Raw genomic sequence first — 25,374 nt, 5'->3', positions numbered from 1 at the left:
ACACTTATCAGAAGGGTAGTCATAATGGGTATATTGGGCTTTGTATATTTTACCCCAGTGTCACTTTGATGGCATGCACTGCTCTCTCACTCAATGATAATAATGATAATAATAATAATAATAAGAAGAAGAAGAAGAAGAAGAAGAAGAAGAAGAAGAAGAAGAAGAAGAAGAAGAAGAAGAAGAAGAAGAAGAAGAAGAAGAAGAAGAAGAAGAAGAAGAAGAAGAAGAAGAAGAAGACAACACTCCCACAAAAAGCCTTCTTGGCAGGAAGATAGAGAAAACACCAGTAACAATAAAGACTGTCCCATCAAAAGAAGAAGTGCAAGAATTTTGGGATAAAATCTGGGCAGAAGATAAAACACACAATGAAAAGGCCCCTTTGGATTGATAGAATATCTACAGACCTAGACTCCTTAGAGGAGCAAAAGTGGGAGGGGGTCAAGGTAGAAGATATAAGATCTGCTCTCAGGAGGTCAAGCAAATGGAAGTCTCCAGGAAAGGATAAAATTCCTAACTTCTGGTTGAATGCCTTCCCAGAAAGCCATGAACTGCTAACAAAACTTTACAACGATGTTTTGCAAAATCTTAGTTTGATGCCCTCTTGGCTAGTTAATGGTTTTACATTCCTGCTTCCAAAAAATGAGGAAACAAACGAACCAAAAAATTATCGCCCCATAACCTGCTTAACAACAATGTATAAGACGCTAACATCTGTCCTAACCGAGTACACCTATAGTTTTTTAATAGAAAGTAGCATATTCCCTAATGAGCAAAAGGGAAGTAAACGTGGATCTTATGGTTGTAAAGATCAGCTACTCATCAATAAGATGATCTTAGAAGATTGTCACAAGCGACACAAAAACTTGTCAATAGCCTGGATAGACTATGAAAAGGCCTTTGATAGCCTACCACATAGCTGGATTAGGAAATGTCTGGAAATGTATAAAATAGCTCCTACTCTGCGAAACTTTTTATCTGTAAGTATGAGATCATGGAGAACCACACTGATGTTGAACAATGACAATGAATCTCTAAATGCTGGAGATGTAAGAATTTCATGTGGCATTTTCCAGGGTGACTCACTATCACCACTCCTCTTCTGTCTAGCCCTAATACCGCTCTCAAAATTGCTCAATGATGCACAGTATGGTTATAAAATATTTGAAAAAAATATAAATCATCTCATTTACATTATTATTATTATTATTTTATGTTTGACTTTTGTTTTGCATTTGTACAAGTTGGATTCAAGTCTCACCCAGAGACCTCAAGAGACAACAAGTTAGAAGTTCATGTAGGTGTTATGCCTAGGGTACCATATATTTGGATTTGTACAGTTTTGTTCAAGTGAATGTTTAAGAAACCATAAGAAAATTATGTGTTTGCTTTAAAATTTGAGATCACATAGACAGTATTTTACGTAGGATATGGGCAGTTCCCATGAGCACTATCTTTTGAACTTCAGCCATTTTGGGGTTTCCTGGAATCTGATCTAGTATTATTATTATCATTATTATTATTATTATTATTATTATTATTATTATTATTCAATAGTCTTATTTTTATCACGTGCTTTCACTGCACTACCAGGCGCAGGTCTGTGTGCCTTGAGTATGTGTTGTGGTTTTGTTCTGATGCTTTTATTTTTACTGCACTGAAAGTGTTTTACGTAGGGTGTGTGTGGTGCTTAATATTGCTATTTTGTGTATGTTATATACATTTGTTAGTCCTTCTACGTTTTTTATATATTTGTCTGGATATTTTTTTCTAATACCTAATGTGCCTACTCTACTATTGTTTCTGGTTTTAGACTCCACATTCGAGTAACCTCTATTTCCAGATCTTTTTATTTTGAATGTTTCTCCGTTTCTTATAGAGAAACATTGACGGATATAGTTTTTTTCATTCGCAAAATATGATTTTTTTTAAAAAACAGTATAAAATCTGAAGATTGGCTATAATAATAAAGTTTTCCAGTAAAATTGCTATGAAGGTATGATGCTGTGGGGAAAAAATTGGAGGGAAAATATACAGAGATTTCAAAATCGAAAAACTGTGTATTTATAGCCAAAAGCGAGACTGAAATTTTCTGCGTTTAGCGTCGCGGTGTCAACTTTTTAGGCTGTATCTGTGAAATTAATAGTTTAGCGTCTGTGAAATGACCTCTTTATTGTAGGTTTCTAAATAAGCATAAATACCTAATGAAATCAACATGTATCGTCATACTGTTTGTTTTGTCTCTTCATTGACTGTAGGTTTTTATTCAAAGTTGACTAACGTTTTCGTGTTTGGATTTGTAAACAATTTGTCCCAAGAAAAACAATACCTGTATCTTATATGCTATTGCATATAAGATACCAATTCAAAAATAATGTTAAGTTATTTGTACTAAATTCACATATTCCATTCACCTTTATAATTCCAAGAAACTGTATAAACATAGCAAGCAACTTTTGCTATATAGGAAAAATATGTAAACGTATTAAGACGATTGAGGAAAAATATAAAATTCTAATTGATAAATATATATTTTTTTTTAAACAGGACACGCAGGTGAAGTAAATCTCGAGTGAAGAATCAACACAATCGGGTGAAACACAACACAACGTGCAGTTGTCATGGTAGCAAGCTGTTAATACCTCGCTGTCTGTTGATTGGCTAAAATTACCCAAATTTTCGAACTTTAATTCCAAATAACCTCAGATTCATTAATGGACGAGATTAAGTAATTAGTTGATTGTAATCAAAATTCAGAGTTGCATTGATACATCAAAACTGAAAGCAATTTGTGCAAAATTAAAGGGAGCTGGTTTGCGAATGAGAAAGACTAGATCCACATTGTCATCTTTTTCGATTAGAAAGCATTTTTTCTTGGTGATCTCTGACAACTATATCTGGCCTATTGGCCTTAATTTCTCTACCTCTGTGTATTGGCATACCCCAGGATATGGTAGCTTTCTCATTTTCTCTGACCTTTTCTGAAGTGAGCCAATGCCATCTTTTTTCTGTTGTTATTCCACAGTTTTAGCGTAGCTACCAGTGTATATAAGTCTCAACTATTTCGTATCTATGAATATATTCCTTCTTAGCCAGGACTGAGCAGCCAGAGGAGATATGATTTATTGTTTCTTTTCCATCTCCACATATTCTGTGGTTACTTGTATTTCTTTTCATAATATGATTTTGGTAATTTCTGCTGGAAAGCAAATTTGTGGTATTAAGCAGAATATTTGCTGTAGCCTATCTTTTGTACCAAGACAAAACAATGTACATGATAACAATTCCAATCAATTAAGATCAGAAGCCATGAGAGCCACTGCCTGGTACTGCATCTGGGCATTATTATTATTATTATTATTATTATTATTATTATTATTATTATTATTATTATTATTATTATTATTGTTCAGTAGTTTTATTTTTATAACGTGCTTTCACTTCACTACCGAGCGCAGCTCTGTGCGCCTTGGGTATGTGCTGTGGTTTGCTGTGGTGCTCTTATGTTTACTGTATTGAAAATGTTTTGCGTAGAATGTGTGCAGTACCCAGTAGTGCAATTTTCTGTATGTTATATATATTTGTAAGTCCTGGTGTTTTTGTTATGTATTTGTCTGAATATTTTTTTATTATACCTAAGGCACCTACTATGATAGGAATTGTTTCTGTTTTTAGATTCCACATTCGAGTTATCTCTATTTCCAGGTCTTTGTATTTTGAAAGTTTTTCCAATTCTTTTAGAGAAACGTTGTCATCTGCTGGTATTGATACATCAATTAGAAAGCATTTTTTCTTCATGATCTTTGACAACTATATCTGGTCTATTTGCTTTAATTTCTTTATCTGTGTGTATTGGCATATCCCAGAGTATGGTTGCTTTCTCGTTTTCTGTGACCTTTTCTGGCGTGTGTTTATACCATCTTTTTTCTGTTGTTATTCCATAGTGTTGGCATAGCTTCCAGTGTATATAGGTCCCAGCTCTGTCGTGTCTGTGAATATATTCCTTCTTAGCCAGGACTGGGCAGCCAGAGATAATATGATTTATTGTTTCTTGTCGATCTCCACATATTCTACAGTTACTTGTTATATTTCTTTTCATTATGTGTTTTTGGTAACTTCTGGTGGGGAGGCTCTGGTCTTGTGCAGCAATTAAAAATCCTTCAGTCTCTGCTTTGAGTCCTGAGCTTCTCCGCCATTGCTGGGATATTTCTCTGTCTATTTCTTTCGCATTTAGTTTAGCCCAGTATTTACCATGTAGGGGCTTTTCTTGCCATCGTTTTATCATGGTCCGTTGCTGTTCTAGTTTTAGTTTGGATTTCATTTGTTTTATAGCTTTTGTTGTCTTCTTCTTCTTCTTCTTCTTCTTCTTCTTCTTCTTCTTCTTCTTCTTCTTCTTCTTCTTCTTCTTCTTCTTCTTCTTCTTCTTCTTCTTCTTCGTATTTGTTAGGTAGATTGATTTCTTGTTTGTATTTGTCAGCTTCCTTAAATACTGAAAACAGTTTTTTGTTTTGCTCGTGTTTTGTGGCTATTTGTATTAGTTTCCCTTGCTTCTGGAGTAGGTATTTTTGCAGTCCTATGGTGGTTATTTTATAATAGTTTTCTAGCTGTATAAGACCCCTGCCACCTTCTGTGCGTTGTATATATAGCCTTTCTATGTCAGATTTTGGGTGGTGCATCCTATATCCTGTCATTATTTTTCTTGTTTTCCTGTCTATTTTACATAGTTCGTTTAGTGTCCAGTTAAGGATGTTGTAGCTGTAGCTTATAACTGGGACAGCTAAAGTGTTGATACCCATTATCTTGTTTTTAGCATTGAGCTCTGTTTTTAGTATTGATCTAACTCGTCTATAGTACTCTTTCTTTAATTTTTCTTTCATTTGTGTATGTTGTATCCTATCTAGTTCATTGACTCCTAAATACTTATATGGTTAGCTTTCGTCTAGTTCTCTTAGTTCATTGGCTTTATCGAGTGTTATGTTGCTACTTTTAATTATTTTTTCTCTTTTCATGGTTGCTTTGGCACATTTTTCTAATCCGAATTTCATATCTATTTCCTTGGTAAAGCCGTGTACTGTCTGTAGTAGTGTTTCTAGCTCTTTGTCGTTTTTTGCATATATTTTTAGGTCATCTATATATAGAAGGTGGCTGACTGTTTTTCCGTAGCATTTGTAACCGCATCCAGTTCTATTTAGCAATTCTGTTAAAGGTGTGAGTGCCAGGCAGAACAGGAGTGGAGAGAGCATGTCTCCCTGGAATATTCCTCTTCTAATGGGGATGGCTTTCGTTTTCACAAGTCCCTCTTTTGTTTGGAGCTGTAGCACTGTCTGCCATTTGTTCATTGAGTGCTCTATGTATTTTATGATAATTGGTGCCACCTTGTTTATGGCTAGTGTTTCCAGAATCCACGTGTGGGGAACACTGTCGAAAGCCTTTTGGTAGTCCACCCAGGCCATACTGAGGCCTTTCTTCTTTCTGCGGCTGTCTTCAGTTATGGCTTTATTGATCAATAATTGATCTTTACAGCCGTATGAGCCCTTGCAGCATCCCTTCTGCTCTTCTGGAAACAGGTTGTTATTTTCCAGGTGTTTACTCAATCTCTGCGATATTATTGCAGTAAAGGCTTTGTAGATCGTAGGGAGACTGGTTATAGGTCTATAGCTTTGTGGTTTCTCCGTTTCCGTGGATTTGGGAATTAAGATAGTTTTCCCTTTTGTGAGCCATTCAGGCATTGTCTCTGGATCTGCTAGTATGTTGTTAAAGTTTTCTGCCAGCTTTTTATGCATTCCTGGCAGGTGTTTTAACCAGAAATTGGGGATCTTGTCGTATCCAGGTGCCTTCCAGTTGCTTAGTCTTTGCAGTGTCAGGGTGACCTCTTCAGTTGTTATAGGGACCCAGAGTTGCTCAGGTGCTAAGTTTGTTGTTTTAATGGTCCTTTTCTGGGGTTGTTGCTTCACCGACCATATTTGTTTCCAGAATTTCTCTAATTCTTCTGTTGTTGGTGCTGAAGTAATGTCTATTTTATTTTTACCCAGTTCTTGGTAGAGTTTTTTGGGGTTGGATTTGAACTGTTTGTTTTGTTCAAAGAAACGTTGGCGTTTCTCATACCGGCGGATCCTTTGTGCTTTGGCAAGGATGTCTTGCTTTAGTTTTTCTTTTGCCTCAGGTAAGTCTTTTTCTGTAATGCTGTATTTGTACAGTATTTTTGTTTTCTTCTTGTTACTTAGTTGTGTTGATTGTTTACTAATTTCGTTGAGAATCGATAAATCTTTTCTCTTTTTTTTTAATTTTGTTCTGGATGTTATTTATCCACAAGGTCTGTTTGGGTGGTAGAACTCCTGTTCGGATGGGTTTGAGTGAGTATCCTGCTTCTTTTGTGGCTGCAGTGGCTGCCGCATATATTATGTCACTTAGCTCAGTGATATTGCCTGTTGTTTCTGTGGTTGTTAGTTCCGTGACGGCCAGGTTTATGCTATTTATTATTGATGTTGTTTTATTGTCTACTTTGATTTTTGGGAGATATAATCTGTAGTCCATTCTAAGATCTGTGGTTTTCAGTTCTTTGGTTATTCTCATTTTCATAGTATCGTAATTATTAGGTTTCCCTTCGTTATTCCCAGGCTTTAGATTTGTTTTGCCTTCCTTTTCATTCATATGTTTGTCTGTGGTGTTCTGGATTGGTACTTTTTGTACACTATTATACATCTCCACGGTCTGGGTTTGTTGTTTTTTTGTTTACTTCGTTTTTGCCGGAAATGTTACGTTTGTCCTCGTGTTTTGCTATCTCAGTGTTTATATTATTATTTGGCATTGCTGTGTGACTAATATCTAGATTTTCCTGATGTATTTTTCCTTTCAATTGTTCTATTTCTATTTCTGATATTTTTTTTTTTTTGCTTTTAGAATATATCTTCTTGTGTTAGCTAGTTTGTTAGGGTTCATTGTTTTATCGAGGTCTATGTTTACATTATTTTTCTTCCATATTATATATGTATGTGTTGTTACGTTTTCGTTTTTTGGGTAGAGCACTGCTGTGAAATAGGCGTGTAGGATCGAAAGTATTCCTCACGTGTCCATTTATGCCGTTTTGGTTTTGTTTGCGGGACATGAGGAACAACGTCCGGCCCTTTATTTTGACTGTCATCGTTTTCGTAGGGTATCGGTTCGTTTATTTCTGTTGTCAGATTGTTTTGCACGTTCAGATCTTCGTACTTTTTTCGTAACAAGCTTACAGTACGCACTTCTCGGTTGTTATTCTTGGGTGGAATAATACCGGTGTTATTTAATCTGTTTGTAATTTATTTGTACATGGTGTTTTGGGGTTCGAAGATGGTCTGATTTTGATGTAACACGTGCGTTTACGATCGCTGTGCGGGTAGTGGAGGTATCAAGTTAAAATACATCATAATATTTGGAAAAATAGAAATAAATTTCAATGAGTATTACTTACTCGGATATTGTCCAACCCTTTGTCAGCTATTTTTTGACTCCATGCGATGTCTTTATTTCCGATGTTTTTGGATAAGTTTCGGAGCAGTGATTTATCGTTCTCACATGTTAAACTTCCCCGGTGTAGTCCTGTTAAACTTCCTGTTAAACTTATTATTATTATTATTATTATTATTGTTCAGTAGTTTTATTTTTATAACGTGCTTTCACTTCAGTACCGAGCGCAGCTCTGTGCGCCTTGGATATGTGCTGTGGTTTGCTGTGGTGCTCTTATGTTTACTGTATTGAAAGTGTTTTGCGTAGAATGTGTGCAGTACCCAGTAGTGCAATTTTCTGTATGTTATATATATTTGTAAGTCCTGGTATTTTTGTTATGTATTTGTCTGAATATTTTTTTATTATACCTAAGGCACCTACTATGATAGGAATTGTTTCTGTTTTTAGATTCCACATTCGAGTTATCTCTATTTCCAGGTCTTTGTATTTTGAAAGTTTTTCCATTTCTTTTAGAGAAACGTTGTCATCTGCTGGTATTGATACATCGATTAGAAAGCATTTTTTTTCTTCATGATCTTTGATAACTATATCTGGTCTATTTGCTTTAATTTCTCTATCTGTGTGTATTGGCATATCCCAGAGTATGGTTGCTTTCTCGTTTTCTGTGACCTTTTCTGGCGTGTGTTTATACCATCTTTTTTCTGTTGTTATTCCATAATGTTGGCATAGCTTCCAGTGTATATAGGTCCCAGCTCTGTCGTGTCTGTGAATATATTCCTTCTTAGCCAGGACTGGGCAGCCAGAGATAATATGATTTATTGTTTCTTGTCGATCTCCACATATTCTACAGTTACTTGTTATATTTCTTTTCATTATGTGTTTTTGGTAATTTCTGGTGGGGAGGCTCTGGTCTTGTGCAGCAATTAAAAATCCTTCAGTCTCTGCTTTGAGTCCTGAGCTTCTCCGCCATTGCTGGGATATTTCTCTGTCTATTTCTTTCGCATTTAGTTTAGCCCAGTATTTACCATGTAGGGGCTTTTCTTGCCATCGTTTTATCATGGTCCGTTGCTGTTCTAGTTTTAGTTTGGATTTCATTTGTTTTATAGCTTTTGTTGTTTCTTCTTCTTCTTCTTCTTCTTCTTCTTCTTCTTCTTCTTCTTCTTCTTCTTCTTCTTCTTCTTCTTCTTCTTCTTCTTCTTCTTCTTCTTCGTATTTGTTAGGTAGATTGATTTCTTGTTTGTATTTGTCAGCTTCCTTAAATACTGAAAACAGTTTTTTGTTTTGCTCGTGTTTTGTGGCTATTTGTATTAGTTTCCCTTGCTTCTGGAGTAGGTATTTTTGCAGTCCTATGGTGGTTATTTTATAATAGTTTTCTAGCTGTATAAGACCCCTGCCACCTTCTGTGCGTTGTATATATAGCCTTTCTATGTCAGATTTTGGGTGGTGCATCCTATATCCTGTCATTATTTTTCTTGTTTTCCTGTCTATTTTACATAGTTCGTTTAGTGTCCAGTTAAGGATGTTGTAGCTGTAGCTTATAACTGGGACAGCTAAAGTGTTGATACCCATTATCTTGTTTTTAGCATTGAGCTCTGTTTTTAGTATTGATCTAACTCGACTATAGTACTCTTTCTTTATTTTTTCTTTCATTTGTGTATGTTGTATCCTATCTAGTTCATTGACTCCTAAATACTTATATGGTTGGCTTTCGTCTAGTTCTCTTATTTCATTGGCTTTATTTCATATCTATTTCCTTGGTAAAGCCGTGTACTGTCTGTAGTAGTGTTTCTAGCTCTTTGTCGTTTTTTGCATATAATTTTAGGTCATCTATATATAGAAGGTGGCTGACTGTTTTTCCGTAGCATTTGTAACCGCATCCAGTTCTATTTAGCAATTCTGTTAAAGGTGTGAGTGCCAGGCAGAACAGGAGTGGAGAGAGCATGTCTCCCTGGAATATTCCTCTTCTAATGGGGATGGCTTTCGTTTTCACAAGTCCCTCTTTTGTTTGGAGCTGTAGCACTGTCTGCCATTTGTTCATTGAGTGCTCTATGTATTTTATGATAATTGGTGCCACCTTGTTTATGGCTAGTGTTTCCAGAATCCACGTGTGGGGAACACTGTCGAAAGCCTTTTGGTAGTCCACCCAGGCCATACTGAGGCCTTTCTTCTTTCTGCTGCTGTCTTCAGTTATGGCTTTATTGATCAATAATTGATCTTTACAGCCGTATGAGCCCTTGCAGCATCCCTTCTGCTCTTCTGGAAACAGGTTGTTATTTTCCAGGTGTTTACTCAATCTCTGCGATATTATTGCAGTAAATTATTATTATTATTATTATTATTATTATTATTATTATTATTATTATTATTATTACTATTATTATTATTATTATTTTGGTTTGGCACAGGTTTAGTCTTATTCCTGGTAGGATTTATGTGTGTGACGGGTTATTATCTGTAACGTTAGATATCCAAAAGTTTTCAGCAGTCTTTCAAGTGCTTAGAACACTCCTGATAACCTTTGCTGTCCCAGAGAAAAGAAATTTTCTGTTGAAGCACTACCAGGCGTACTATTTCAAACTCACAAAATCTTACATTTCTCCGAATCCAGTACCCTTTCGATTCAATGATTGCACCATGTGTTTCCAGTTTCAAATCCCCACTTCTGGCACAGTTTACAGTATAATTCATTTACAACTTGATCGTACCTCCATTTCTTATATTCTTCCGTTGCCAACTTGGGGTATTCTTCCATAATGTGTGCTACTATCTCGTTCCAAATTCCACAGGCTCTACATTGTTTTGACACATTCTCTCTACATATATTTTTTCTCAAGTTGTTGTCTTTATTGCTTGATCTTAGGCTGCTACAGTTAGGCACTTCTTTTTTTGTAATTGCCCTTTTTTAACCAAGCCTAGGAGTTTGTTCCACGTACATGGCCATGCAGAATTATCCACAAGTTTTCAGTAGTCTTTCAAGTGCTTATAACCCTTGATTATAACCTCCTTATAACCCTTGCTGTCCCTAAGATGGAAACTTTCAAAAGGAGCTCTATCGGGCATTCTATTTTAATCTCCTTCAGCCAGTAGTCTATATCTTGGCTTACTATTCTCAACGCATCAATTATTATACGCACGACCTTTACTGTTCGCATGCTCCAAATTTTTCTTATTTCAAATTTATTACAATTATTATTATTATTATTAATATTACTATTATTATTACTATTATTATTATTATTATTATTATTATCATTATCATCATCATTATTATTATTAATGATTGGCGACATCGATAAAACGTTCGGGAAGCATCCGGTTAGTAGTCAGTGACTCATGTAAAGATTTACCACTGGTTGACTTGTAGCATAAACGATGGGTAAGTCTTCCTTTGCTATGGTCTTCATGACGACAGTGTGTGGTTGAAAAATATGAAGAGTTGGCTATTCCACTCATTCCAGGCGCAGTCACGTGAAAATGCGATAGGTTGGACCATAAAGCTAAATATCTTCTCAAGTAAGATTTCCAGAAACCTATCAAATGTAGTAGTAGTAGTAGTAGTAGTAGTAGTAGTAGTAGTAGTAGTAGTAGTAGTAGTAGTATATCGAATTTAACATTAGCAATTTCAAGTATATTGTTGATGAACACAAAAAGGCTAACATATAGATGTAGCGACAGAGATACATTAATTGATTGACAGATAGGCAGGCGGAGAGGAAAGTGAAAAATTACTTACAGACTGGTGGTCTTCTTCCGGCTATCCAAAAAGAAACAAAATTCATAATATTATATATTCAAAACTGATGCATTAAAAGCTAAAGATTACAGCAAGAAATACATCAACTAATTGGAAAATGTCTCAGAGCAATCTGGGGCACCAAAACCCACGTTTCTAAGGATTATTATACGCTCGACCATTACTGTTCGCATTTTCTGAATTCTTCACATCAAGAATCTTATAACACAAATACAAATGCGGAATTATATATATATATATATATATATATATATATATATATATATATATATATATATATATATATATATATATATATATATACATATATGTATATATATATATATACATATAAAAGATAAGAGTGAAAAAACTACAGAAGCTTGTGTTATATATATATATATATATATATATATATATATATATATATATATATATGTATGTATGTATGTATATATATATATATATATATATATATATATATATATATATATATATATATATATATAGTTTTAGGGAAAATAACCAAGTTTCAAGAACTCATCGATGAAAATCCACTATCACATATAGAAAAATTAATAATTAAAAGCACAATAAACGAGTATAATATAAAGTAAAGTAAATATCATAAGATAAATATAATAAAAAGATTACACGTGTTTCATAACTAATTTTCAAATAGAAAATTATTATTACAAACGTAATAATTAAAATATGAATGAAAAAATTATGAATGGAAAAATTATGAATGAAAAAATTAGGAAAGAAAAAATTATTAAGAATAAAAGATTAAACGTTATATATATATATATATACAAAGTTTTAATTTAAAAAATCCTTAACGATATTATAAACAATAAAGATTAATTATTAATCAAATATTATTAATCAAAAATAATCGAAAATATATCAACACTATTCAAATCGAAGTTCTAATATTATGTTGAAATGAAACTATAACTTCTAAATAATTTAGTGTTAAATAAGTTATCTATTAAAATTAATCTATAAAGAACCAAATGAATAATATAAAAAACAAGAATACATATTATTTTCAAATAGTATAAAATCTTTAGCAAAGTAAAAAACAGTACTTATCCATATTTTTCCGTAATTCAAACTGAAAACTAAGATAGTGGATTTTCATCGATGAGTTCTTGAAACTTGGTTATTTTCCCTAAAACTATATATTTTATATATATTTTATTTATAAAGCTCAATTTAATTTTATTTTTTTATAAATTGATTTTAATTGAGTTTTTACCTGTAATTTTGGATTTTGTCCCTAATATTATTATATATATATGTGTGTGTGTGTGTGTGTGTGTGTGTGTGTGTGTGTGTGTGTGTGTGTGTGTGTATGTATGTATATATATAGGTTTAGATTTAGATTCAAAATTGAATATGGTACTTATGTTTAGGCACCAGAATATAGTATGGTATGGTATTATACAAAAACCATTCCAAAAACGAGGTGATCAAAAAATCAAAATAAGCAACACGGATTTTAAAGATGAATGCAGTACGCACGTTTCATGCTACTCCATTTATTTAAGTAATGCGAGCATTACATTAAATGCAATATGTAGAGCAATCTTCAGCTGCACGAAAATGCAGAAAATTACAGTAGAATAGACATACTATAATTGTGACAACATTTCAAATCCCAGTGGGAAGAAGAATACATAAAAATCCATCTTGACATAGCCAAGGCTATCAGGCTAGTAATTGGTTCTAGGCAGAAATTCTAACTGTCTCTGATTTTATTGTCTCTTATCTAGTAGTTATAGTATAAGGGACAATCACTTCTAATGAAAGGGAAGGTGTGAGCATTATGCATGGACACGGCTATAAAGGATATGGTTATAAAGGTTTCTCTGGTCAGAGTGGCAACACTATTATAGGTTGGGGTTTTTTTACTACTATCAAAATGTTGAGGAATTAAACCCTAAGCATATAGGTCAAACAGGGCTTTTTCTTTAGTCTGAATAGAGCATCAGTATTGTTTTACAGATATCAATATTAGTTTAAACAATATTTTAATAATAAGAAGTATGTTAATAATAATAAAATGTAATGTAATTAGTTTATACAAAAATCATGAAGTAATGTCAGTATTGAATTCAGAGGCTATAGATAAGGTGTAAAGTCTAAGGATATTATATGTATTGGGCCCAGGAAAACTATTTTGAATTATTTTTTAAATGATTTTAAAATTTAAGCTGATATATATAATAATACTATTTTGAAGACACATAAAAGGTAAGCTTTATTTTTATAATGTGAAGAAGAATTAGTATAGGATTTATATAGTTTATAATAATGGGTTTATTAAGGTTTAAGGGACAAAAAAGAAGAAAGAGATTAGGAATTAACAAGGACATCCAATACAGGAACATGATAATAGAATAATAGTTTCATTAGTCATGAATTTGTTTTAAGACTAACGTGGGCTAATTAAAGAATATTAATTGAATAAGGATTAAATTTATTTTGGACATAAGGATTAGAATTATTTAAGTTAAAAATACAAAATAAACAAGACACTATCGCTGCAAGCCCTGAAATAATGTAATAATAATATTGATCCTTTTTAAAGTCAAGCATTAAATAAAATAAAACTTAGATTAGGGGAACTAATTAAAAAAAAACATTTAGAACTTATGAAAATTTCCTATTCTTATAAGCTATATAGGGTTAAGATACATATTAAGAACTAACAGCATTAGCAGAAGTGGTGTGAAAACATATCTTCTATGGAGTAAAGTTTAAATCTTATTTATCACAAGTAGATTATATGTTAAAGTGGGAGATCAGGAATATATGTTATAAAGGTTCAGTTTCCAATTTAAAATATGTGCTAATTAATAGCCCTAGATGACCATGGTAGAAGTTAAAATACTATATTTTGATAATTTTAACTACTTTTTAAAAAAATTAAAAGTGCGAGTAGAGCAGTGTACACATGATACCCTAAGGTCTAATCTATTATTGATTAGATTAGGATTATTTCTAAGTTTTAAAATTTCATATATTTCCATAGAACATAATTCACATCCATATCTACTATTTCTATAAGGTTGAGCGTTCCTTATAATTTCCCATTTAAGGCTATAATTAATACCATTATCTTTTAATTCCCAAAAGCAGAAAAGGAGTGGAGGGAGCGTGTCTCCCTGATATATTCCTTTTCTAACGAGGATGGTTTTGGTTTTTATGAGTCCTTCTTTCGTCTGGAGCTGTAGCACTGTCTGCCATTTATTCATAGAATGTTTTATATATTTTATGATTATTAGTGCTACCTTGTTCATGGCTAGTGTTGCTAGGATCCATGTGTGGGGAATACTATCAAAAGCCTTTGGGTAATTGATCCATACCATACTTATACCCTCTTCTTTCTGCAGCTGTCCTCAATTATGGCCTTATTGATCAGTAGCTGATCTTTACAACCGTATGTTTGCTCTTCCGGATGTTTGCTCATTCTCTGCGATATTATTACAGTAAAGGCTTTGTAAATTGTAGGGAGACAATTTATCGGTCTGTAATTTTGTGGGTTTGCCATTTCAATGGATTAGGGAATTAAGATAGTTCTCCCTTCCTTCTGCTAGTATTACTTTAGACTTCTCAGACAGCATTTTATGTGTTCCTGTTAGATATTTTAGCCAGAAATTGGGGATTTTATCATGCCCAGGAGCCTTCCAGTTGCTTAGTATTTGCAGTACCTGAATGACCTCTTCACTTGTTGTAGGAGTCCAAAGTTGTTCAGGTGTTGCGTTTATTGTTTTGATAGATATTTTCTGAGGTTGTTCCTTCGCAAACCATATTTCTGTCCAAAACCTTTCCACTTCTGCTGTTGGCGCTGCATTGATCTTTACTTAATTCGTACCAAGTTCTTAGTAGAATCTTTTGGGGTTAGAGTTGAGCTATTTGTCTTGTTCAAGGAAACGTTAGAGTTTCTCATACCGGCGGATTCTTTATGCTTTGGTGAGGATATCTTGCTTTAGCTGTTCTTTTACCTCAGATATACCTTACTCTGTACTTTTGTATTTATGTAATATTTTTCTTCTCTTCTTATTGCTTAGTAGTGTTGATTTCTACTAATTTCATTATTATTATTATTATTATTATTATTATTATTATTATTATTATTATTATTATTATTATTATTATCATCATCATCATCATCATCATCAGCAGCAGCAGCAGCAGCAGCAGCATCATTATTATTATTATTATTATTATTATTATTATTATTATTATTATTATTATTATTATTATTACAGTGACAGAGCAGTGCATGCCATCAAAGTGACACTGGAATAAAACATACGAAGTCCAATATACCCATCATGACTACCCGTCTGATAAGGGTACACCAGGTACATGCATCACAACCATATGTGCACGACATAGTGGTCTCATATCAAGATAAACAGCGCATGACCTTGCAGGTGGGGCCCAGTTAGAATTTTCTTCAGGTCGAGTAGCCCATCCAGCTCAAAAAGTCCCTGAATAATGTTTGTTTAATGATGTTGAAAGAAACACCCATGTTTCCAAAGGTGAATTATCCAAACCTGAAAGAATTTCCTCTCAACACATGGCAATGATGCTCCCCCACTACTTCTGCTCATGATCAGAGATGCACATATCATCCACCACCAAGGGACATTCTCAACTGGTTAAGGTCAAACAACTGACAAGCAAAACTGTGGTATTAAGCAGAATATTTGCTGTAGCCCATCTTTTATATCAAAACAAAACAATGTACATGATAACAATTCCAATCAATTAAGATCAGAAGCCATGAGAGCCACTGCCTGGTACTGCATCTGGGCATTATTATTATTATTATTATTTTATGTTTGACTTTTGTTTTGCATTTGTACAAGTTGGATCCAAGTCTCACCCAGAGACCTCAAGAGACAACAAGTTAGAAGTTCATGTAGGTGTTATGCCTAGGGTACCATATATTTGGATTTGTACAGTTTTGTTCAAGTGAATGTTTAAGAAACCATAAGAAAATTATGTGTTTGCTTTAAAATTTGAGATCACATAGACAGTATTTTACGTAGGATATGGGCAGTTCCCATGAGCACTATCTTTTGAACTTCAGCCATTTTGGGGTTTCCTGGAATCTGATCTAGGTAGTAATCAGCCCGTTTCGCTGTCATTCCCAGGGCACCTATGACAATAGGTATTGTTTTCGTCTTCAGATTCCACATTTTGCTAATTTCTATTTCAAGATCTTTATATTTGCTCAGTTTTTGGTAGGTCTTGACAGATACGTTTATATCGATTGGGACAGTCATATCAATGAGGAGGCATGATTTTTGTCTGAAGTCTTTCAGTATGATGTCTGGTCTATTTGCGTCTATCTTTCTGTCAGTTTGAATGGTGAAGTTCCAGAGGAGTGCAATGTGATCATTTTCAAGTACTGGGGGTGGTTTGTGTTCCCACCAGTTTTTATCATAGGGCAAGTCCAGGTTTTTGCATATTACCCAGTGAATATATTGTGCAGCTCTATCATGCCTGTTGAGATACTCTGTAGGCGCAAGCAGACTGCACATGGAGACGACATGATCGATGGTCTCATTTTGTTGTTGGCATATACGACATAATGGGGAGCTGCCGTTCTTTAATATGTTGGCCTGGTAGTTCTTTGTAGGTAGGCATTGATCTTGGGCTGCTATGATAAACCCCTCTGTTTCTGATTTCAAGCCAGAGGCCATTAACCATTGGTGGGTAAGGGCTTTGTCAATATCTGCATTATTCGCTCTCTTTGGGTATTTGCCATTGAGAGGTTTTCCATGCCATTTTTCAGTCATAATAGCTAAGGCAGCAATTTTAGCACGAGTTTTCAAGCGCTTAGCTTTTTCTGCAGGTGTTTCTAGTTCGTCTAATTCTTGAATTTGTTGCAATTGGAATTCACTTAGATATTCCTTTGCCTGTTTTGTTACTGAGTAAGATGCTTTCTTGCTTTCATATTTTAAGACAAGTTTTAGCATCCAGTCCTCAGAGTTTTTCAGATAGGTGTCTAGGCCAATTGTGGCTACCTTCATTGATAATGCCAGCTGTAGAAGTCCTCGGCCTCCTTCTTTTCTTGGCAGATAAAGACGTACTATATCTGCCTTAGGGTGGTGCATTCTATGCATTGTCAACAGTTTTCGTATTTTTCTGTCAACATTACATATTTCAGTAATTGACCAGTTAACGATGTTGAAACTGTAAGTCACGACTGGTATGGCTAGAGCATTGATCGCTTCGACCCTGTTTCTCGCGTTCAGCTGTGTCTTCAGTATTGCTCTCACTCTGCGATAACATTCTCTTCTGATCCTTTCCCTCATCACTGAGTGCTTGATATTGTCCCCTTCAATTACCCCTAGGTATTTGTAGCTCTCCGCTGGTTCTAACTCTTTTATGACATTTTGCTGGTCAAGGTTCACATTAGATGTATTTGTCATTTTTCCTTTGATAAAGGTAGCTTTTGCACATTTATCAAGGCCAAATTGCATCCTGATGTCATCACTGAATTGTTTAACAATCGCTAATAGGCCTTTGAGTTGTTGGTCATTTTTTGCAAAGAGCTTTAAATCATCCATGTAAATGAGATGATTTATATTTTTATCAAATATTTTATAACCATACTGTGCATCATTGAGCAATTTTGAGAGCGGTATTAGGGCTAGACAGAAGAGGAGTGATGATAGTGAGTCACCCTGGAAAATGCCACATGAAATTCTTACATCTCCAGCATTTAGAGATTCATTGTCATTGTTCAACATCAGTGTGGTTCTCCATGATCTCATACTTACAGATAAAAAGTTTCGCAGAGTAGGAGCTATTTTATACATTTCCAGACATTTCCTAATCCAGCTATGTGGTAGGCTATCAAAGGCCTTTTTATAGTCTATCCAGGCTATTGACAAGTTTTTGTGTCGCTTGTGACAATCTTCTAAGATCATCTTATTGATGAGTAGCTGATCTTTACAACCATAAGATCCACGTTTACATCCCTTTTGCTCATTAGGGAATATGCTACTTTCTATTAAAAAACTATAGGTGTACTCGGTTAGGACAGATGTTAGCGTCTTATACATTGTTGTTAAGCAGGTTATGGGGCGATAATTTTTTGGTTCGTTTGTTTCCTCATTTTTTGGAAGCAGGAATGTTAAACCATTAACTAGCCAAGAGGGCATCAAACTAGGATTTTGCAAAACATCGTTGTAAAGTTTTGTTAGCAGTTCATGGCTTTCTGGGAAGGCATTCAACCAGAAGTTAGGAATTTTATCCTTTCCTGGAGACTTCCATTTGCTTGACCTCCTGAGAGCAGATCTTATATCTTCTACCTTGACCCCCCTCCCACTTTTGCTCCTCTAAGGAGTCTAGGTCTGTAGATATTCTATCAATCCAAGGGGCCTTTTCATTGTGTGTTTTTTCTTCTGCCCAGATTTTATTCCAAAATTCTTGCACTTCTTCTTTTGATGGGACAGACTTTATTGTTACTGGTGTTTTCCCTATCTTCCTGTAGAAATTTTTGGGGTTATTTTTGAACATGTTATTATCTCGGAAGAATCTAACACGCTTTTCAAACATAAGATCTGCTCTCAGGAGGTCAAGCAAATGGAAGTCTCCAGGAAAGGATAAAATTCCTAACTTCTGGTTGAATGCCTTCCCAGAAAGCCATGAACTGCTAACAAAACTTTACAACGATGTTTTGCAAAATCCTAGTTTGATGCCCTCTTGGCTAGTTAATGGTCTAACATTCCTGCTTCCAAAAAATGAGGAAACAAACGAACCAAAAAATTATCGCCCCATAACCTGCTTAACAACAATGTATAAGACGCTAACATCTGTCCTAACCGAGTACACCTATAGCTTTTTAATAGAAAGTAGCATATTCCCTAATGAGCAAAAGGGATGTAAACGTGGATCTTATGGTTGTAAAGATCAGCTACTCATCAATAAGATGATCTTAGAAGATTGTCACAAGCGACACAAAAACTTGTCAATAGCCTGGATAGACTATAAAAAGGCCTTTGATAGCCTACCACATAGCTGGATTAGGAAATGTCTGGAAATGTATAAAATAGCTCCTACTCTGCGAAACTTTTTATCTGTAAGTATGAGATCATGGAGAACCACACTGATGTTGAACAATGACAATGAATCTCTAAATGCTGGAGATGTAAGAATTTCATGTGGCATTTTCCAGGGTGACTCACTATCACCACTCCTCTTCTGTCTAGCCCTAATACCGCTCTCAAAATTGCTCAATGATGCACAGTATGGTTATAAAATATTTGATAAAAATATAAATCATCTCATTTACATGGATGATTTAAAGCTCTTTGCAAAAAATGACCAACAACTCAAAGGCCTACTAGCGATTGTTAAACAATTCAGTGATGACATCAGGATGCAATTTGGCCTTGATAAATGTGCAAAAGCTACCTTTATCAAAGGAAAAATGACAAATACATCTAATGTGAACCTTGACCAGCAAAATGTCATAAAAGAGTTAGAACCAGCGGAGAGCTACAAATACCTAGGGGTAATTGAAGGGGACAATATCAAGCACTCAGTGATGAGGGAAAGGATCAGAAGAGAATGTTATCGCAGGGTGAGAGCAATACTGAAGACAGAGCTGAACGCGAGAAACAGGATCGAAGCGATCAATGCTCTAGCCATACCAGTCGTGACTTACAGTTTCAACATCGTTAACTGGTCAATTACTGAAATATGTAATGTTGACAGAAAAATACGAAAACTGTTGACAATGCATAGAATGCACCACCCTAAGGCAGATATAGAACGTCTTTATCTGCCAAGAAAAGAGGGAGGTCGAGGACTTCTACAGCTGGCATTATCAATGAAGGTAGCCACAATTGGCATAGACACCTATCTGAAAAACTCTGAGGACTGGATGCTAAAACTTGTCTTAAAATATGAAAGCAAGAAAGCATCTTACTCAGTAACAAAACAGGCAAGGGGATATCTAAGTGAATTCCAATTGCAACAAATTCAAGAATTAGACGAACTAGAAACACCTGCAGAAAAAGCTAAGCGCTTGAAAACCCGTGCTAAAATTGCTGCCTTAGCTATTATGACTGAAAAATGGCATGGAAAACCTTGGTATGTGTTGTCCAACCCACTATCCGGCAGCGTCCAATTCTCTAACGGTTTTTTTCAAATGAATCAAGTCATAACCTTATCCATCTATTGTTTTCATAATCGGTCATAATGTCTTACGTTTAAGATGATTCCCATGCTTTCCCTGGTGAGAAGGTTACAATTTTAATATCAAAGATCCCTATGGATCACACAGGTTGTAATCCTTTGAAACATATGTAAGAATAAAGTATGCAATTATAACATGCGTTTTCTCCAATTCTTATATATATATATATATATATATATATATATATATATATACACACACACGTATAAATTCATCACCTTTTACTTTCTCTCGTTTTGCATGTATGATTATATATATGTGTGAGTGTGTGTGTGTGTGCGTTTGTATGTATGCATATATACATACGTATGTGTATATATGTAATGGGGAGCAAAATGAGTAACTTCAGATTTTTCCTTTTCTCTTTACATGTTTGAAATCATTACATTGTAAATATTGCATCATTATTTTCTATTGCTGCATCATTTTTAGAAGTAAAAATTGGTCAGCTCAGTTGTTGTTGTTGTTGTTGTTGTTGTTGTTGTTGTTGTTGTTGTTGTTGTTGAAGTTGAGCGCGTTCAGAACATAGTCAGATAGCAGGACCCTTTATTCTTAAGGAAATTTTCCTCAACTTTGACCCGATTGTAATTGATGTTGCTAATAAAACATCTGGATAATTTTTGGTGTTTAACAATCAATATTCTTTTCTCTGTTGTATTCTAAGTCAATTTTTTTTGCACACTAATATCTAATTTAATAATTAAGTTTCAAAAAATGATGGCTAATTATCGACTAATTTCAATATTCGATAATTACTGCATGGTGTGTAAATATTTCAGGAAGAAAACACTCCAGCATATCGTAATGAAGCTGTAGCGAATATTTTATGTTGAGTTGGGTTTTTTTTTTTAGTCGAGTTTCTTTAATTTCATATCATGTGCCATTTTCCCCTGATCTTCTTTCATTTGACCTAGAAATTTAACTTTTTTTCTTGCATTTCTGATCTTGCTGGTGTCTAGGGATAGCTAGAGATGTGTAAGAGTCTCTTTTCTGGAGAATTTAAACTTTACCTTATCATGGCGTACTCATTTTGCCCCAGCCAAATTTTTCTTTTATATACTCAAGGAGAACGGCAATAATTTTCTAAAATAGTGATCAGATCATGTTATAATGCTTTGAATGCATTTAGTGAAGGCCATTTGCTTAGCTGATATAGTTTTTGTAATGTAGTGAACATTTGTATAAAATATATTTTGCCTCAAAGTCAAAAATGCAGAAAAGACTCCTCGTTGAGCCCCATTACCACTACCCTATATATATATAAGTGAGAGAGAGAGAGAGAGTGAGAGAGAGAGAGAGAGAGAGAGAGAGAGAGAGAGAGAGAGCATATTTGACGGTGTATTAAACTTTACTTACGTGGATTTCCCGCTATGCCCAGACATAGAGTCGCAATTACTACAAATAAAGAATATTATTTATTAGATGAAATTAGAATCGTAACAATTTTATTTGGTTATTTAAAAAAACTACAAGAACAATATATTGTGAGTGATTTAATTGATTCTGTTAAAAAACTTATACATATTAGGTTAGAAAGAAAGTTCTGTCACAATTTTGACATAATCGGTTCGAGAGTACTTTTGCAATACTTTCTGTTTAATAAGCTTTAATTTTTACATTCCAATGTTTTTTCTTTTTCTTTTTTTTTTTCATTGTTTTTCGTTTGTACCATTTGTCGATTGTATCGTTTTTACCCCTTTTAAAATTACTTTAGATTAGATTTTACACATATTAGAATCTGCTTACGGTATGAATTCGAAAAGGCTTTGCAACAATGAAAGTCACTAGAAATATTTGTTCTGTCTGTAAAAATTAAGCTTTGTCCGGAAATGCCAATAATAGTTTGGTCAGGTTCCCTCGGGATTTTTTCTCTTGTTCTGGATGCCCGAGAGTGAGGAAAACAATTCAATTCAAATCACTCTTAAATCATAAAATACCTTAATGAACTAAGAGAAGTATCTAAACTTGGCTGCTGGGACCCCATCATCTGATTGCTTCTCAGCATAATCTTAGCTCGTCGTTAAAGAGTAGACTCACTGCCGAATATTTCCTGGTAGAATCATAACAAATGGTGAACATGGGTTTTCTATAACCATATTCAACAAAAATGATAATGGTTATCACCCAAGGAGAAAGAAGAATCAATCTCTACACCAGGACTATTCCCGAAAATATTATGCTTTGTGTTTAGTGGTAGATGAAGTGTGGTCATCTATTTTAAAGTGTTAAACCAAAAAGAAACAGTTAATGCGAAGTATAGTCGTCACAAGAAAGCATTGCACAAAAATTTGCAGTAAAAGCGCCCGACATTGCTCAATCGTAAAGAGATGTTGTTCTTACATCATAAAGCAAAACCACATGTTACCCACGTCACTCAGAAGAAGGTTATGGCACTAAATATGGATCTTTTGCCACATCCTCCTGACTTTCCTGACCATGCTCCCTCTGACAATCATCTTTTCAGATCATTGCAACATTATTTAGATGGAAACTGTTTATAAATTGTGAAGAGGTTAAAGATGTTGTTGAGAGTTTCTTTGATTAAAAACTGAAGGATTTTCTGCCCGAGTGATCAACAGTTTGTAAATAGACGGGATTATGTTTTCAATAATGAGGGGAAAATATTATGCTGACTAGATATATCAATTAAGATCAAAGGAGCATTTCTTTCTTTCTCATCTTGATATGTAACTGGACTTTTTCCAATAATTTTTGATTCTCCTGGGAAGTTCAAATTTACTGTAGTGGAAATCTAATTTAGAGATACAAAACTAAATACTGAATATGATTTAGCGTTATCTTTCTTCTGCGATGTTAATGTATCAGAAATACCAATTCTTGGACTTTGTACAAATCTGCAGAGAGTGAACGTGAAATTTCATGAAATGTGGGCCATTCCTCAGAGTTTTAGCAACAAGAGGGAATTGTCACATCGAAAAGTCAATACTTGTAGTTATTGCATTGATCTTTAAAAGACAAATAAGGATTTGTATCGCAAACATGCCATTAATTTTTTCCTTACAATATGATTCGAATTTAGAATAAGGAAAATCTCAAAACGTATTGTGTAACATAAACAAATATGTGTGCCACAGAGACAGAGAGAAGTGGAGGAGAAAAGATGAGACAAAGTCACTACCCAAGAAAGTATGAAAACGGTGATACGTACCAGCAACAGCTGCAATAAACGATAGATTCTTCATCTTGGCGAGTTGTGCTGCAATTTTCGAAAACCGGACCTTTTATAACATGGAATACCAAATACAATCAATATGTACATCGAGCACAGATGGTGCATTAAATGTAATAAAACTAAATTACATACTTGTGTGGGAACTATCAAATTATAAACAGGGTGTATATGGTTCCAGTCCAAATTTATCGGTATTTATTGCATATTTGAAGGAAAGCCGTGGTCTAATGGATAGATTGTCGGTCTATTTGATAATGCAATATTCAATTCCAGCTGAAATAGTGTACTTCCTATTACTTTTAAAATAAGCAAAAGCATTGTCTTATTTTCATTTCATTTTATTTTGTATTAAATCATAATTTGTGAAAAATAGCGTCCTTGGTTCATTGATACACTGCATTTGCCCATATTCCGCTTATACACTTGCATATATAAAACGTACATGTAGGTAGTTTTATGCATACGAATGTGTTTTTATGAGTATATGTGTTCATGAACACATATCTTTTTACGCACCTACCTTGTTTATATGTTCGCATGTTCCTGCGACAATGTATCCATATACCTCCAAGTGCACATTTATACGTATGTCTATGTGCGCGAGATGTTAAATACTTGAATTCCTGATCGAATTTGTCTATAGTTTTTACAAAGTTTTTCATGAGCCCCAGTTTTATTTGTAGTGGTGGTTGCAAAACTTTGTTTGGTTCAGTGAGAAATGGATGTTAAACATTTTTCGTCCCATGCTCCAGTGATTGACGAGGGGGCCAGTCTCTACTGATATAGTGGGAGCCTATTACACGGCTGTCCCATTAACACCAAGAAGCTGCAATACTTGGTGTATCCACCCTGAAAGACCATTACAAGAGCAACAACCTTTAAGTCACCACAGAGCTGCCATTGATGTTCATCATATTTTATGCAATGCAACATGTTTTATACTCTCGTAAGTTTCTTTTATATGTGATGCAAAGCCCACAGGAACTGATTGTTCGATGTTACCATTATGCAGCAAGACTACTTTCAGACTAGTTTTTGATGAATCTATGAACAGCTTCCAGTGACTGGGTTTCTATTCAATATCAAGTGATTCCATCAGACTATTAATATTGTTGCAAGCTAATACATCACCTTCTATAATGAAGAAATTGTTGAACTGCGGCTGGCGGTCAAGAAATTTTGAAATTTTCACATCAGCTACTAGGAGACTACACTGTTGAAGACGAGAGCCTAGCAGTTCTATCTTAGATAGTTATAGATCCCTGAAAAAATCATGGAGTTCCTCTTGTCTTATGAGATGTGGTCTAGACCAGAAGTTGAGTCACTCTGTAATCCGGTGCTGCCGTTCTTCTCTGCTTCCTCGTCGCTATTTTCTTCATCTGACTCGAAGGATACCAAAGTTGGTGCATCAAGAACAGGTAGATCTTCTCCATGTGGAACTGGGCGAATAGCTGATGGAATATTTGGATATTCAACGAACTCCTTTTTCTTCTTTAACAACCCCTTTCTAACTGGAGGTACCGTGTAGAAATAACAATTGTTGGTATGGTCTGTTGGCTCCTGCCACGTCATTGGCACAGCAAAAGGCAGTTTTCCTCTTCTTGACGAAGATTAGTAGCTCAAGTGTTGTAGCATTTGTGAGGAACCCACAATTTTATCCTGGTCGCCAATCTTGCATCCAAAATATAGGTGATATGCCTTTCTGACAATAGCAATTTTACGACACCTCTGTGTTACAAAGGTCACCTCACCACAAATATAGCAGAG

At 34.6% G+C, this 25,374-nt stretch overlaps 1 protein-coding gene across 50 annotated transcripts in view; it reads right to left on the bottom strand.

Moving 5' to 3' along the window:
- LOC149136455 (uncharacterized) overlaps nt 1–23,711 on the bottom strand; it is a 72,578-nt gene extending 48,867 nt beyond the window's left edge. For 19 of the 50 annotated variants that reach the window (XM_089348594.1, XM_089348595.1, XM_089348590.1 and 16 more), the window contains exons 1-3: nt 23,584–23,704; nt 21,771–21,809; nt 11,177–11,197 (exon numbers count right to left, since the gene is read on the bottom strand). In XM_089348594.1, the coding sequence (XP_089204720.1) occupies nt 11,177–11,197; nt 21,771–21,809; nt 23,584–23,617 (94 nt within the window). In that variant the 5' untranslated portion in view covers nt 23,618–23,704. Of the gene's footprint in view, nt 1–11,176; nt 11,198–21,770; nt 21,810–23,583 lie in introns of all 50 variants that reach the window. The other 31 variants (XM_089348614.1, XM_089348612.1, XM_089348625.1 and 28 more) reach the window with 5 other exon arrangements.
- Nucleotides 23,712–25,374: the final 1,663 nt, after the last annotated feature.

Source organism: Octopus bimaculoides, chromosome 3, assembly GCF_046866305.1.
Source record: "Octopus bimaculoides isolate indiv1 chromosome 3, ASM4686630v1, whole genome shotgun sequence".
NCBI classification, from domain to species: Eukaryota; Metazoa; Mollusca; class Cephalopoda; order Octopoda; family Octopodidae; genus Octopus; species Octopus bimaculoides.
This window is presented reverse-complemented; position numbering and strand designations above follow the sequence as displayed.